The sequence below is a fragment of the Triturus cristatus genome, chromosome 1_1, assembly GCF_964204655.1.
Source record: "Triturus cristatus chromosome 1_1, aTriCri1.1, whole genome shotgun sequence".
In the NCBI taxonomy this organism is placed as follows: Eukaryota; Metazoa; Chordata; class Amphibia; order Caudata; family Salamandridae; genus Triturus; species Triturus cristatus.
The window spans coordinates 359,927,749-359,944,121 of NC_140579.1; the positions used below are offsets into that span (position 1 = coordinate 359,927,749).

A 16,373-nucleotide genomic window follows, 5' to 3' on the forward strand; every position below is an offset into this window, starting at 1 on the left:
CCGAGGGATTCAGACGTCCAAGGCCGAACGGAGAATGAAAGTAGCTAACTCCCGACCCTCCCGCACATGGTGCCGCAGATCCGCGCGGGCACCCTCTAGGGAGGCTCGAGACAGAAGGGCCTCCGCGGAATCCCACAGATCGGAAGTAACCATGGCCAACACACAAAGTGTTGAGGGCACGCAGAGCAGCGCTAGTGGAGGCGAAAATTTTATGCCCCCAGGAGTCCAGCCACCGAGCCTCCCGTGAAGGCAAGGAAGGAAAAGCAGCCCGCAGGACAGGGCCCTGGGCCGAGGGGTGGGAAAAAAAGACAAAGGGGATCGTGCGGAGCTGGACGGTGGCGGAGCCATTGAGGCACCAGATCCCCCGTGGCAGAGGGCCCCCAAGCCCCCAGAAGAGTTATGGAGCGACGATTCAAATGGGAGAAGCGGCTCCCCTCCACCAGATCCCTGGTGGAGAACCTCTAACAAGTGGTCCGAAGGGAGTGAGGCAACCGGATTCCCCATCTGCAGAATGCCAGTTGAAATGGCCCAGACAAAGGCCACACTTGCCTCCGTGGGGCGAAGTGGGGGGGAAAGCAACTCTTCCGTGGGTGAAGGCTGCAAACTGAGACGCCCTTGCCCCACTGGAGGGAGAAAAGACCAGGCCCTGAGGGATGGGAAACCCACTGACGAGTGGGGGACCCGAGGGGTCCCTGGAGAGGGCAGAGAACCCTGGGGGGGGGCAGACAACTGCAGGGAACGGAAGAGCGGGTCCGGGGGCTGTGAACGTGGAGACGGCGTAGAATCCGCCGGAGAAAAGGCTACAACGCAGCGTCCAGTCTCCGGCGAAGAGGAGACTACAACCCTCAGGAGAGGAAGGGACCTCCAGAGAAGTGTCGACGTTCTGACGTCGGGAGTCCAACACAGGCACCATTGAGTCCTCGACCGGTGCCGAAGTGTCCACCAGTGGCTTCGGGTCGACCTCCACCACCACGTGCTGCCTTGGAGAGGGGGGTCGGGCCGAAGCGGCCAATGAACGGCGCTGAAAAGGCGCCGGCTCTGCCCCCGACGAGGCAGTTGCCTGCGCCAAGAGGGGCCCGGGGAAGTGTCCAGAGTCCCGGCCTCCACCCGCGGCGCCACCCGCGCCAGGGAGGAATGCCATGGACGCCGGAGAAGCGGCAGCTCGACCTCCAGGAAAACAGCTGCCTGCCCAGAGGACCGAGGAGGACTGGAGTGCGAGCTCGGAGTCCCGGTGACCTCCTGCGACACCGCAGGGAACCCCATGGGGCTTTGCGGCGAGGCTGGGACACCATGGGCCAAGGAGGGGAACCCCGAAGGGCCGCACCTCGATGGCACCACACCTCCAACACCTGAAACCAAACGCGTTGGCGCCGAAGCCACCGGCGAGTCCGCAGAAGGCCCCGCACACGGCGAGGAATCTACGGACATTGTAAGAAGAGGAGGAGAAGGGGGGGGCGGGTCAGGACTCAAGTAAGCCTGCAGAGCCGTAGCGTAGGTTCGCATCTGGGCCCTCGTCACCCCAATGCCGGGAAACGGCGGATAGGGTGGCGACGGAAGAGGACGCACATCCCAGGAGGGACCGGCGCCCTCTGCCGAAGGAAGTCAAGGCCTCGGCGGCAAACTGCAAGACTTTCCTGCGGGCGAACAACTCCCATGGGGCCTCGGCGAAGGACGATGCCACAGCCGAAAACGGCGGCCCCATGACCATCAGAGGTAGGAGATGGACACTGCGACGACACCGACCTGGACAAGCGGGCCGACAGCAAGTTCATCCAGCGCTCCCGCCGAGATTTCTGTTTAAGATGCTGGCCAGCCTCGCAGTCCGTACAGTCATGGTGCTCGCCCAAGCACCACATGCACATAGTGTGTGGGTCCGTCGCCGACATCTGACGTGCACACGAAGTGCACGTCTTGAAGCCCGAAGGCATGGTACACTGTTCCCAACTCAAGGCGCTAAGAGGCCCGAAAACAGGCTAAGGAGCACACTCTGGATCCGCGTTGCACGCGGAAAAGGAGGAAACTGACGTCAGCACGTCGGGGTGGGACTTATGTGACCTCACTGACGTCACGGGTACCGCGTCCCCCCCCTCCCCCCCCCGACGCGCAGAGGTGCTGTGGCAAAGTTTTTCCGGATCCAGTCTAACGCCTGGTGATAATTCTACGTTAAGGAATCTGCTGCTAGTAGTCTCTATCGGATCACATGCTTTACATAGACTATATAGCAGTATACTCCCAAAGCGGTGGCTAATCTGTAGTGGTTGCAGTTGTTTGATAGTGTTTTGGGTACTGCCTGGCCTACATTTGCTTGTTGTCTCGGAAACACATCTACACAATAGTTTTTGGTGAATGTGTGCAGTGTAGACCATGTTGCTGCCTTACAGATGTCGGTAGGGGGAATATAACCTAAGAAAGCCATAGTAGCCCCTATTTTGCCAGTGGAATGTGCTTTAGGGGGTATTATTAGAGTTATTTTTGCTTTAGTATAACACGTTTGTATACATTTTACAATCCATCCTGCAATACCAGACTTGGTTATGGGATTGCCTTTGTGTGATGGAGAAAAAGCAACAAATAGTTGCTTTGTTTTTCGAAATTCTCTGGTTCTTTCTACATAATATAGTATAGCTTGTCTAACATCAAGTGTGTATAGAGCTCGCTCTGCTACAGGATGAGGAAAGAACAGGGGCAACTCAACTGATTGATATGAAAGGCAGAAACTACCTTAGGAAGAAATTTAGGATTGGTTTGAAGAACCACCCTATCTTTGTGAAGCTGAAAGAAAGACTCTTGTATAGTTAATGCCTGAAGTTCACCAACTCTCCTTAGTGAGGTTATTGCTATAAGGAAAGCAACCTTCCATGAGAGGAATTGTAACTGACATTTGTGCATTGGTTCAAAAGTTTGACCCATTAGCCTTGTAAGGACAATGTTTAGGTTCCCTTCTGGTGCTGTGGGAACCCTTGGTGGTATCACCCTCTTTAATCCTTCCATGAAAGCTTTGATCACAGGTACTCTGAATAGAGATAAGTGTTGTCTATTTTGCAGGTATGCAGCTACTGCTGCTAGGTGTAACTGAATGGATATGTAAGCCAATCCAGACTGCTGTAAATGCAACAGGTAACACATGAGGTTTCGTACTGAGGCATCAAGTGGATTGATTGATGCTGTTATAACAATAGATAACAAACCGTTTCCATTTTGCTGCATAACGATCTAGTAGTAGGCTTTCTAGCCTCTTTAAGAATATGCACACAGTCTGGTGGTAATTGTAAATAACCAAACTATGACTTCAGGAGCCAAATCGCTAGGTTGAGTTCTTTGGGATTTGGATGTCTGATTTCTCCATGGCATGAGTGAGGAGACTGGGGGTGAGATGTAGCTTTTGATATGGCACCACTGACAGTTCTAACCGGGTGGTGTACCAATGCTGACGAGCCCATGTGAGGGGCTAATAATATCAATGTGAGGGATGTTTGAGCTTCCAAACCACTAATGGAATTAGTTGGAGAGGCGGAAAAGCGTATGCAAATATTCCTGATCAATTCATCTATAGAGCATTGCCTTTGGATAGACGGTGTGGGAATCTGGGTGCAAAGTTTGGGCATTTTGCGTTGTGGACTGTAGCAAACAGATATGTGGAAAACCCCATTGTTGAAAGTAGGGAAGAAGAACTTGGGGATGAAGTTCCCACTCGTGAACTTATTGCCTGTGTCTGCTGAGCAGGTCGTCAATTTGATTGTCCACCCCTGGAAGATATTCTGCTAGGAGATACATTTTGTGATGAATTGCCCAATTCCAAATGTTTTGCACTAGGCGCGACCGCTGGAGAGAGTGTGTCCCTCCTTGTTTCTGCAAATGATACATCGCTGTCATGTTGTCTGTGCGTAATAAGACAGTCTTGCGTAGAAGGTGAGTGGGGAAAGCTTTGAGTGCTAGAAACGCTGCTAGAAGTTCCAGGTAGTTGGAGACTTTGATTATCTGCCCACAGCCCTTGTACTGTGTGATGTTGGAGATGAGCACCCCAACCGGTTAAAGATGCTGTCAGTAGAGTCTGTGGAATCTCGTCTATAAAGGGCCGCCCTTTTGATGGGGGTTCCACCACTGCAGAGAGCGATGGGTGCGGCCGTCTACCAACACTAGATAGGTTAATTGACCCTGCAATTGATTCCACTGGTGCGTTAGACATTCCTGTAGAGGTTGCAAGAGACACGATTGCAATGCAGGCTGCCATCATTCCCAGCAGTTGCATAAAACCTCTGGCTAGTAATGTTCAATTGGATTGAAATTGTAGTATTGCGGCCTGCATATTTTGAATTCTGGCTACATTGGGAGAGGCTAGAGCTTTGAGAGTGTTGAGGGTAGCTCCTACATAAGTTTGCACCTGTGCAGGGCACAGATATGATTTCTGTGCATGGATTGTGAACCCTAACTGATGAAGTAGGTGTTCTGTTGCCTGAGTGTGTAGTATACAGTTGAAATAAGTGCACGCTTTGATAAGCCAGTCATCTAGGTAAGGAAAGACATGAATACATTGTCTTCTGAGATGAGTGGCTACTACTGCGAGACATTTGGTGAACACTCTTGAATTGGAATGTTTAAGCATGCGTCTTTTAGATCCAGAGTAGACAAAGTCGCCTTGCAGTAAAAGAGAAGTACCTGTTGCAGAGTCACAATGTGAAAGTGCTCTGACCATATGCATTTGTTTAACTCTCTGAGATCTAGAATAGGTCTTAAAGAGTCGTCCTTTTTGGGAATTAGAAAGTAAAGGGAATAAACCCCTGACCCTTGGCACTGAAGTGGGACTGGTTCTATAGCTCCTGCGAGTAATAGATATTGCACTTCCTGTTGAAGCAAGTGCTGGTGGTCTGTTGACAATTTGCGATATCGAGGTGGAATGTTTGGAGGGTTGTTGGTAAGCTCCAAGCAATAACCATGTTGGATAATTCCAATCACCCACTTGTCGGTTGTTATTGATTTCCAAAGGGGGAGAAAGTCTTGAAGTTTTCCTCTGACAGATGTGGAATAGTCGGAGGAAAATGTGAGGAAGTCACTGCTTGTTTGCAGTATGGGAATTGCGGGGTGTGGTGTTTTGCCTCTGTGCCTTGGACTGTTTCTCCTGTAACTCCCCCCTGAAAAATCCTCGTTAAGGATGATCGAGAAGTGTTTTTGCAAGACAAAGTGTTTGTCTGTCCCTGTGGATTTGGACCCTTCCCTGTAAAAAGAGCACTGAAAGGAACCCGTTAGATGGAGACTGAAGCGCTCCCATGGATTTCGCTACATCTGTATCTTTAATTTGTTCAAGCGGTTGATCAGCCTCCGGGCCAAAAAGATATTTTTTGTCGAAGGGTATGTTTTGAATGGATTGCTGTACTTCAGGTTTGAACCCTGAGACACGTAGCCAAGCATGTCTGCGGAGTACGATGCTAGTATTTATCCCTCTAGCTGCAGTATCGCCCGCATCTAGAGCGCATCTAATGGGAGGTGTTGGAAATCAGTTTACCTTCCTGCACCAAGTCTTGTGCTGTGGCCTTATGCTCATCTGGGCTCCATCATATCTTGCAAGGAGACCTTGGGTGTTAGCAATACACCAATGATTAGCTGCTTGCGCAGCTACACGTTTGCCAGAAGCATTGATTAGTTTTGACTATCTGCGGAAGCAGCAACCCCAGATGCTTGAGAATTAGCTCGCTTTCTAGCATTGGATACCACTACAGAGTCCAGTGCTAACTGACCCTTAATTAAAATAGGGTCTGTTGAGGAAAGTTTATATTTCTTATGTACTCTAGGAGTGAGGATCCTAGCACGTACAAGGTCTTTAAAGATGTCGTCTAAGTGCCGTAACATACCTTTAAGCATAGGCAGTGTCTGACTGGATTTATGTGTTGCTAGAGTTTCAAAGAGAAAATCATCCTCTAAGGACTCTTTATGAAGCTCTACCCCATGGTCAAGTCAAGAACATATGTATCGTGCGTATATCACTCACACGAGTCTCATGGCGCTTGCAGACAGCTCCGATAGACGGACTGGATGTCATTTCCAAAAAGCCAGGTCTTCAACTTTTTGCGGAAACTACTGTGTTCTGACGTACTGCGGAGATAGAAAGGCATGTAATTCCAGGATGCTGGTGCCAAAGAAGAAAACGCTCGACCCCCTTGCCTAACAGCGTGAATTCTAAGGGGGTCAGCAGTGCCATATCACTAGAGCGCAGCATCCTGGGCGGCTGATACCAGCGTATCTTTGGCAGCCAGTACTTTGGACCGGTTTCATACATATGCTTAGGAGTTAAGCATAGTATTTTAAAAAGGGTTCGTTTTTTCACTGGAAGCCAGTGAAGAGTGTTTAAACATGCTGCAGAAGGAGATCTATATGGGCGATCGAGGACTAATCTAGCAGCCGTGTTCTGTAGAACCTGAAGTCTATTTATAAGATCTTCATTTATTGACCGCAAAAAATGTGGAGCTCTAGTAATGAGCTCCTGATGGGATAGACTGTCATTGGGTGGAAATGGTCTGGCAGGGTAAAGGTCTGGGTCTGTATCCTGTGGAGGATCAATGGTGTAATCCGTCCAAGGGTCTATTGGCGAGTGTGTATCATCATCAGTGTCATGATCCAGTTAAGGTAGAGGAGACTGCATAGGTGTAATGTGCAAAAGATCAAATTGTGGCGGAGAGGGAGGATGAGGCGAAGGTAGGATGTGGAAAGGACTAGGCCCCACAGGTCTCTTCTTCAATGGAATTTTAGAGCTGTTGTCATCCGGAAGCTTGTGTTTGGATGGCGGTTTAGCGTGGATATGTCCAGTATCCGGATTAATATAGAGTTTTTTCTGTTTCGGATCAGATTTGGGTGGTACACTGTCCATGCTTGGATCCGACTGCGGAACTGGCAGCTGTTTAATTTTTGGCGCTGAAGCTTTCGGTGCAGAGCTACAATGTCCTTTTGGTGCCGTTCTTAGGTTTCGGTGTCGAAGCGTTTGGCTCAGAGCCCATTTTATGTTTAAATCCCAGAGGTTTCGGCTCAGAAGTGGGTTTTGGGCCAGTGGATCCAGAGCCTGAAGGCTTGACAAGAGTGTTTTGGGCGCTGAGCCGGAAGGCAGAGCATTAGCAATGTTTTCTCGCTGCTGACCTTGACCTGAAGGCAGAGGTGGTGGCAAAGCCTTAGATTTTCTAGGGATGGTGGAGAGGGGGGGAGGGAGGGTGAGGGTGTTTCGAGAAGAGGGTCTTCCGTACTCGCGTCCCCTTGTCCCTGCGGCACATCGTCATCTTAGGGGACAATCTGCAACTCTGCCTCGGAGTCCGATGCCGCTGACACGTGTTGTTCTTCAGCCGCTGAGACATCCTCTTGGTCAGAACATTCGCCGAAGAGAACCGGTGTGTCGTCCAACTGCTGCTGCTGCATCTCTCGACGTAGAGCCCGATGATCACGGAGAGTTTTTTTTCAATCTGAGGAATCGACACACTCCGCTATCTTGTTCTTTGTGCTTGGGGCACAAGCGCAAGTTACACACCTGATGTAGGTACGTATTTCGCATGGCACAGGAGGCAGAATTTCAATGGATTAACCAGGTGCCGGACTGACGCAGATAGGCCGGAAGGCCACCCGCGAAAACCGCAATCAAAATTGTAGATTTGTGGATGTTGAGTCGAACCGCGAAGAAAAGGGAATTTGATCGAAAACAATACCGTTGAGGGTAGAGTGGATTTCGCACCAAGGGGAACTGGAGGACCGATTCCGAAACAGGGAGCAGCAATACACTTCCGAACCCGATGGCGGAAAAAAGCAATCTAACAATGGAGTCGATGCCCATGCGCACTACCACCGAAAGGAGTCGCCGCCTTACCTCGTGACTGGAAAGACTTCTATGAAGAAAAACAACTTGCAAACATCCGGACCCAACACTAGATGGCAGGAGTATGCAAAGCATGTGATCTACAGCTCACATGCCTCGAACATATGATTTTAAGTCATAAAAGAGGAAAGTGTGATATGAAGCTTTGAAAAGTGCTCCAACAGTCACAGCTATATAAGCTCAATAAACATTGTCAAACAACATTTCAACAATGTTTACACAAAAAAACACTGTTAAGAGCATGTGATGTTCCATATGCACCAAAACAATAACATTAAAGTACCTGTGTTAATAAAAGTTTGCTATGATAGCAATACATCAGTTATCTCCCATACGTGCAGTATTCAAAGTAGCATTTTAATTCTCTGACCAGCATTTTCCCTGAGAAAAGGGCATGGGGATTTAATTGCATTGCTGAATTCATACAAAAAATTTCAGAGACATCAAATGTACTCTGAATAACATTCTTCTCTACCCATTTCACCATGTGGTCTTGCTCCCGGCGGAACTTCACATGCTGCATGTTGACTTGATAGTCTAAGCGTTTCTTCACCTCATGGTAAACTGTGTGTAGTCTTTCCTGATAATTTGATTCAAGTAGCATGACAACGTTGTTCTACACAATAAAGAAAATGTGTCATTAGAATACAAACGGAAAACACCTACAGTCATATGGACAGTCCGCGGAGACAAAGTCTGATAAGATCTGGCCCTTCCTGTCGCAAAAACGGAGGATGAAATTTGTATATTCAGTGGTAGAGCATTTGGGTGAATGGATAAATATACAGCATTAAAATGTCTAAGAGTTGAGTAGGGCAAATGTATAAATTCAGTGGTAGGACGGAATGTCTTTCTACATTCACCACATGCCAGGGCACTATATAACCAATTGCTTTCTGTTTAATTCTATACACAAATGCAATAGGTCACTTGTCATGCGGAAACGTATGGCAGAGAACAACTACTGCGGTTGAATATATCCGAAGGCTACAACCTCCAGACAATGTGTGCTAAGGTAATAACGGGAACTACCCTCACCTGCGGGCTGATAAATAGCCGTTCGCTTGTTAAGCATTCCTCGGAGATCTTGGGCCTCCTGGAAGACCCAGGGTTAGATGCACTCTTCATTACGGAAACGTGGACCACTGCAGAGTCGACTGTAGGAATGAGCAGTGCCTGCCCTAGTGGATATAAAATCATCCACAAACCTCGAATTACAGGTAGAGGAGGTGGAGTGGGATTGATTTTCAAAGAGACTCTAGACTTTATACCCTTTCAGATTGATGAGGTAGGGGGGATAGAAATAATGGGATTCTCATTACAGTCTCCTAGTGGGAGCATACTCACGGGGATGCTATGCTATAGGCCCCCGGGCGCGACCACACATTTCCACCTTCTCGCTGACACTATTACTAACCTAAAACTTGCGCATTCTAATAGGATTATACTAGGTGACTTTAACCTCAGAGAAGATGGAGGTCTTTGTGGCCAACTGCGGGGCCTTCAGTATACATGCACCAACCTGAATCTCCACCAATTGGTGCTAAGTCCAACACATCAGAAGGGACATATCCTGGACCTGGTATTCCCTAATCCAGCGACAACTAGGATACTAAATATAACACCCCTGAATTGGACAGACCATTCTCTTATACGCCTGAGCATTATGATGCCTTGTTTGAAGAATAAGTCCAGCCAGCAGTTCTCCTATTGGAAGGATAGAGAATGGGCCAAACTGGCCAAAGTTGACTCCCTAACTACATCTCTGGATGTCAGCTACTTCTCTTTCGTCAAGTCAGTGGATGAAAACTATAGATCATTCACTGGGCATATAACTGAGATCTTAGATCAAATTATCCCTGTAAAGCTACTAAAGAAGGGGAGAAAAAGGTCAGCACCCTGGTATAACGAGGGGTTGCAACAACTCAGACTTTCCCGAAGGAAAGCAGAGAGGAAATGGAGGAAAAACTATGCAGAGGACGATAAAAAAGATTTGAGACTGATTCAACAACAATACAAAGCTCTAATCTTGAGGTCCAAGGCAGATTTCTATGCCAGCTCAATTTCTCAGGCATCAAACGGGACTAAAGCCCTTTTTAGGATTGTCCGGGACCTCTCTACCCCGGCTTGCATGAATAATAGAGTAGTCCCCTCGCAAGCCCTATGTAATGAAATTGCCTCCTTTTTCCAGGAAAATAAAAATCGCTAACACAGTCAACACGCTACAGGACAACACTCAGGATGGTACGGAGGAGATAGGTAGTTCGGGTGATGGAGATCTACCACTGACTGCGACCCTTGACAGCTTTCAAACTCTATCTCAAGTGGCCTTTGACAGCCTGGTACAAAGTGTGTCCTCTGGCTCCCCTTTAGATCCTTTCCCTCACAAAATATGAAAATCATATGGTCGTAATACCTTTCCATGGCTGAGGCTGATCTGCAACCAGTCCTTGGAGGCTGGATCTGTGCCGGATTGTTGGAAACTAGCAGTGGTGACCCCACTGATTAAGAAACCGAATCTGGACCCCTTGATACCAGCTAACTATAGGCCTATCTCGCTTTTACCATATCCGGCGAAAATCCTTGAAAAACAGTGAGCAAGACATTGTCCTGCTTTCTGGAGGAGAACCACCTGCTTGACAGTGATCAGTTTGGCTTTCGTCCTGGCCATGGAACTGAGACGGCTCTGACTACCATGCTAGACAACCTTCGAATGCGTGCCGACAATGGGAATGCCATGATCCTAGTGCTTCTCGGCATGTCAGCCGCGTTCGACACGGTGAGCCACCCAGTTCTAGTGGAGAGACTAAAGCTGATAGGTGTTAAAGGCAGGGCGCTGCAATGGCTTCAATCCTACCTAGAAGGTAGACAGCAGGTAGTCACCTTAACACCTTTCTCCTCCAGCAGGTCTCCAGTTGTGCACGGGGTGCCGCAGGGATCTGCGATTAGTCCCATTCTTTTTAACATGTATTTGTGGCCCCTGTTCCCTCTAATTAAATCTTTTGGAGTCAGCCTGGTGAATTATGCGGACAACACGCAGCTGGCCTTTTCCTTAGAAGGGGATGACGCATTGTCTATGGATTTATTCCAGCAATGTATGCAGCAGACCACGGACTGGCTCAGAAGGAACTCGTTACAGTTCAATAGTGGAAAAACGGAGGTAGTCTTCTGCTCGCCATCCAGGATACCTAAACATCTTCCCTCTGAGTTGAGACTTACTCCAGAGGAAGAACCTCTGATTCCGGTCAGCAAGGTACGCAATCTCGGGGTGATTATGGACGATGACCTCCAGATGGTATCCCAGGCTAATAAGACTGCTAACGTTTGCTTTGCCCTTCTACGTCTGTTACGCAGCATTCTACCCTTACTTCCTAGGGAGTCGCGAGCTACGGTGGTACGCAGTACGGTGCTAAGCAGGCTGGACTATTGCAATTCCCTATATTTGGGGGCCCCGCAGTATATCTTTCAGGGATTGCAAAGGATCCAGTCAGCTGCAGCCAAATTAGTTCTTGATAGGCGACGCCGCTCCTTGGCTACTGGAGCACTGAGGGACCTACACTGGCTACCTGTCAAGGAAAGGGTCTCCTTTAAGTCCCTGTGTCTGGTTTTCAGAGCAGTGCATGGACTGGGTCCAGTCCCCCTACAGGCAAAGTTTGCTCGTCATCAACCCATCAGGCAGCTCCGTTCATCCACAGCTGGTCTATTGGTAGTCCCGAGATTTAAACGCTCCAGGGTGGGCGGAAGGGCTTTCAGCATAGTGGTTTCTGGCATGTGGAATAAACTCCCTCAGAATCTGAGGCAATGCAATTCCCTGCTCGAATTTCGCAAGGGGCTTAAAACCTGGCTGTATCCCAAAGTCTAAACCTGCGCCCTTCCCTTGATTCTCCCACTGTCCCCTGGTATGTTTCTCCAGTCTAAAGCGCCAGGATGCCCGTAGGGCGACAGTTGTGCTATATAAGTTTCACATCAAACCTAAAATAAAACATAGAATAAACGAGGATTCAAATATACATGTATGACTTTCTCCCATACCTATGGTGCTCAACCTCAGCTTAAGATTGTTATATTTGCAGATGTGATTTTTGCCGCAGTTTCATGGCTGTGGATATTAGAGGGCAAGGGAATCCAGCATGCTTTCAAGATCAAGTACTTCGAACTGAGCAATTAGCCAGTTACAGCACTTTAGAACAACATTGAGAACCTTTCTTTTCTCAACAGTAGGATTAAACTTACTCTCTTAGCATCAAAAAGGAAATGGCGCCCCTCAACACGCCACTGTTCTTTGTTCTCATCTGCAATTGCCTGTTCAAGGGCCTCAATTGCACAATCTTTCACCTCTTGGGCTTTAGCAACTTTCTCCTAAATTGATCAAAAAGAAAAAAATATGTTACAGTACAATGTGCTTAAACTACAGAGCACACACTGCGTTGTCCACAAATTAAGAATATCTTCCAAATGAGGCCATTTTACGATCTTAGAGATAAGTATAAATCCTAGCCCTGTCTCACTGGCAGGTGCAATAAATTCGTAAACGTAAAACTGTACACATTGGTGTGCAAACCCAGAACATTTTAATAATCTAAATTGAATACATAGCCAATGACATACTAATACTGATTATCCAACGTCACACACTGTTTGCTTATCTCTTATTAACAAGCATTGGCAAAGCCAATAGATCTGGCTTGTTTAATGGGATTGTGTGCTTTTGTCAATGCTATAAGACGTGATATTTTTGGATCCCAAGGAAAATACAGTAATTCATATGCACAAAGACAATACCCAGATACACATAGAAAGACAACGCGCAAACAGACATGCAGTCAGAGAACACAGATACAGTGGGAGATGCTGGTTGACTGGATTCATGGATCGACTTACGACTGTGTGGCTATAAAAAAGCATGATTGGCTGGGTGTACAGCTGTGAATGCAAACAACCAGAAGGATGCATAGTTGGATGGAAGAAAGTGTTGATAGATGAACAATGCTTGTTTGAAGGTGCATGATCAACACATGGGAACGTGCGGCTAGATGCTTATGTATCGGTAGATGTACGTGAATGGAAGGATAAATAGGAATATATAGGTGGATAATCGGTTGGGAGGATCGACTGACAGATGACTAGGTCTATCTGCCTACCTTATGAATTTTGTTTGTCTGTCTAAATTGTCTGCTTTCTCAGCGAGAGTCCCCAAGGAGATCGACTTTTTTTTGTGACTATATGCCTGCACCACTTATGCTGCATGTCGTGTGAACTGCAGGTCTGCACAGACACCCAGTATGACTACATTAATGCGCATCTGCCTGGCCTGCAAGTAAGTGCAGTCTGTCTGCTCTGCATTTCTGTCCTGTGTCTTGCACTTTGATCTGGGACGGTTTGCCTTTTTGCTTTGAAAGTGCCTGTTTGCTAGCCCAATAAATGACATCCATTCAAGTGTCTGAGCACCCATGCGTTCACTAACTGCACCAGTCGGTGATGCAATCAAAACAAACCTATATTGATTAATGGCAGGAGTGACATGATGCATATTACTTGATTATTTTTGCAGCTTCTTTCTGAAATGTGCAAGCAAATGCAGGGTTAATTTGTCTTATTCTTTGTAGTATAAGCACCCTTACTTTAATTTTTGTTTGTGTTTGATAGTTGTTAACCAGATTTTACCATGTGCAGTGCCTAGACAGAACCTAAAGGTGCTCTTTTCAATCTATAGATGTGCCATGGAAGAGTAATTAATGAATTAATTGACTAACCAAAGTGTATTTCTTTAACAAAAAAGCTTTGACTCCAGTAGGCACATTATAGCACTACACTGAGAAGTACTTATTTAAAGTATTATTTTTGTACAAGTGGTAGACTGAACTTCTATATCTGGAAGTGCTTTCATACGCGAAAAGAAAAACGTTTCAAAAGGTTGTGTCGAGCACTGTCAAACTGCTGTACTTTGGGCAAGTTTTTAACATACTGGCATCAGCAAGGCATCCTACAAGTTTACTATTTGTCTGCAGTAGCAGATATTGTTTATAATTGGTACTTTTAAAACAATTCTACTTTTCTGAAGATGAAACATTGCCACACGTTTAACTATCAAAACTTCGAAGTCCATGACTTTTTTCCCATAAATCTCCATATTATAACCGTGGTGATTTGAGGCTCACTAATGTCATAGTACGTCAACTGTGGTGCTATTTGGTGTCACGCAACACAATTAAACACCAGATGCCATTCCACATAATTAACTCCATAACACACAATCTCACTCGACATAATTCCACTACAGTTAATACCATTTAATTACTATCCATATAATTCCACAAAACCATGACAAACACCTCCACTACACAACTCCACACCACAATTCACAACAAACAATTTCAATACAACCCATTTCCACTTCACGCTTCCACTAACCCTATCATCTCTCCCCCACACACCCACTGCCCTTTTCATCGGTCTCTCACACTCCCTGTACCCCCTCATCTCGCAATTCCACTGCCCCTTCCACTGCACCCTCTCATCCCTCCCTCACACTCCCAGTCTTCCCACTAGACTGCCTTCTCTCTAATGGTGTGCAATGGCAACCTCTTGCCTCCCCCTGGGCTCCTCCCAATTGTCCCACCCGCTCTCTGGCGCATTCTTCCCACCTCTCTCATATTGGTTCTCTTCAGGTCTTCAAGCACAGTTTATTTCCTATACCTTTTCAAGATTTCCATCTCTCAAACCCACGCTCTCCTCCTCTTCTTGGGGTGTCTTCTGCATACACAGGTGCACCCCCCTTATGCGTCTGGTCTGCTGTCCCCTTCTTTCTCACGCACTTTCTGCTCCGTCTGGAGTTCACTCACCACTTTATGCACAAACTACCTATCCCTCTCCATCTTCCTTTCTATCTATTCTGTGCAGCTCTAACCTCATCTATTCACCATGCCAGATAATTCCACTACACAAATGCACTACACAATTCCACCGCACACAATTCCAATTCAACCCACATTACTCCACTCCAAACCAAAAAAAAAAAAAAAAAGACATTGTTATCTAAAACCCCATTAGCTCCAACTATCGCAAATCCGAGACCTATTGCATTGCAAATGCTTGTTTCTATAATGACTTCGTGTCAGCCTGATTTATGGCGTAATGGGAAACTTTACTTCACACATGAAGCACCATCCTATGGTGTTAAATGGCTCCGAGACCTAGACAAGTAAAGGCAAAGGCTGGCAATGTCTTGGACAACTGTTTGGTATTCGATTTAAAAGGAGTTGGATTTTAGTTGGGATAATAAAGAACGATTCTAGTGTTTGCGTGGTCGTCATCATTCCATAGTATAAAGAGCAAAATGTTGAAAAAGGAACACGACTCTTGATGTTAGGTGTGCATCTAAAATATTAACCAATTATATAGTTCCTCGCGCTTTACTATACAATAATAATAATCCACATTTGTAAAGAGCAAACAATCACCCGTAAGGGTCTCTAAGCGCTAGGGGCCGTCGGGAAGATTAAGCAAGCTATTGCCCTGAGTCACATGGTGCTGGGCTAAGCTGCCTCCGGCGCTGGGGATCGAACCGAGATCCCCAGATTCCGTTGTCAGTCGCCCTGGCCGCGGCGCCACACCTCTTGTGCCTCCAGGTGCTGTAATCGGTTTAAAATGGCAGTTTTTGTTACTATTAAACAACAGTACAGGAGGCTGGGTCGCTCAGTCGGGATTTGAACTTGCGATCTGTACCTCACGGCATATATTAAGAGGTGAGCGTTCAATTGGTAGAGCCATTTTGCTTGTATTTGTAATGTAATTGGCACCTCCATGTTTCGAGTCACATTTCACACAATTCGCATTCGTGCTTTCAGGGCTTTGAAACGCACCATTGAAGACATGTGCAAATTCTGATTGTTGCATGTGCCACCAGTGTCACACCTACACGAGTACGTAAATTAAAGCAGTACAAACCCACACGTATCAGTTTGCTGAACAGTGGAGTGTATGGGGTGGGCACAGAATGATTAGGAATGCACCCCTCTAGTGGGTCATTGAACCCCCCGCTTCTTCTGAGGCTAGAAAGGGTGAATCCAAGAGGGTTGTCTAGCCTTCCCTCCAGACATTCACCAGTCCGAAAAAATGACAGGACGGAGCACGAAAACTTGAACCAAAAGCGCTTTACGGACTACTTGTGGCCAAACTTTGTTCCAGATAACCTTGTAGCAAGCTACAATAAGGGTAACCGTAACAAGATTATAACTTTTCTGCACAATATGGTGCAACCCTAGTGAGCCGGGCGGTCCCAAGCTCAGTCGTAACGGTTGCTAGTGAAAAGCGCACTTAAAGAAATAAAAAAAGTGCAGAAACAATGCCCTAAAATGGCCGCTAAAAATGTTTAGGAGTAGTTGGTTGCTGCTCTTGTGAAGGGCTAAATCTGGAAGAGGCATGACGCATGCATGCCATGGACAAATAGGGAGAACGAAGAATGGAGCGATGACAGAGCCAGCAAATGAAAAGCTTATGGGCAGGCGGAAGCCCACAAAGTAGATAC

At 46.9% G+C, this 16,373-nt stretch overlaps 1 protein-coding gene across 1 annotated transcript in view; it reads right to left on the minus strand.

The window, feature by feature from the left end:
- Window positions 1–2,157: 2,157 nt before the first annotated feature.
- The window catches only part of LOC146870210 (ATP synthase peripheral stalk subunit b, mitochondrial-like), a 64,064-nt gene continuing 49,848 nt past the window's right edge, over window positions 2,158–16,373 (minus strand). Inside the window, exons 5-6 of the mRNA XM_085630529.1 lie at window positions 12,080–12,205; window positions 2,158–8,462 (exon numbers count right to left, since the gene is read on the minus strand). Coding sequence (XP_085486655.1) covers window positions 8,169–8,462; window positions 12,080–12,205 — 420 coding nt within the window. The 3' untranslated portion in view covers window positions 2,158–8,168. The remainder of the gene's footprint in view (window positions 8,463–12,079; window positions 12,206–16,373) is intronic.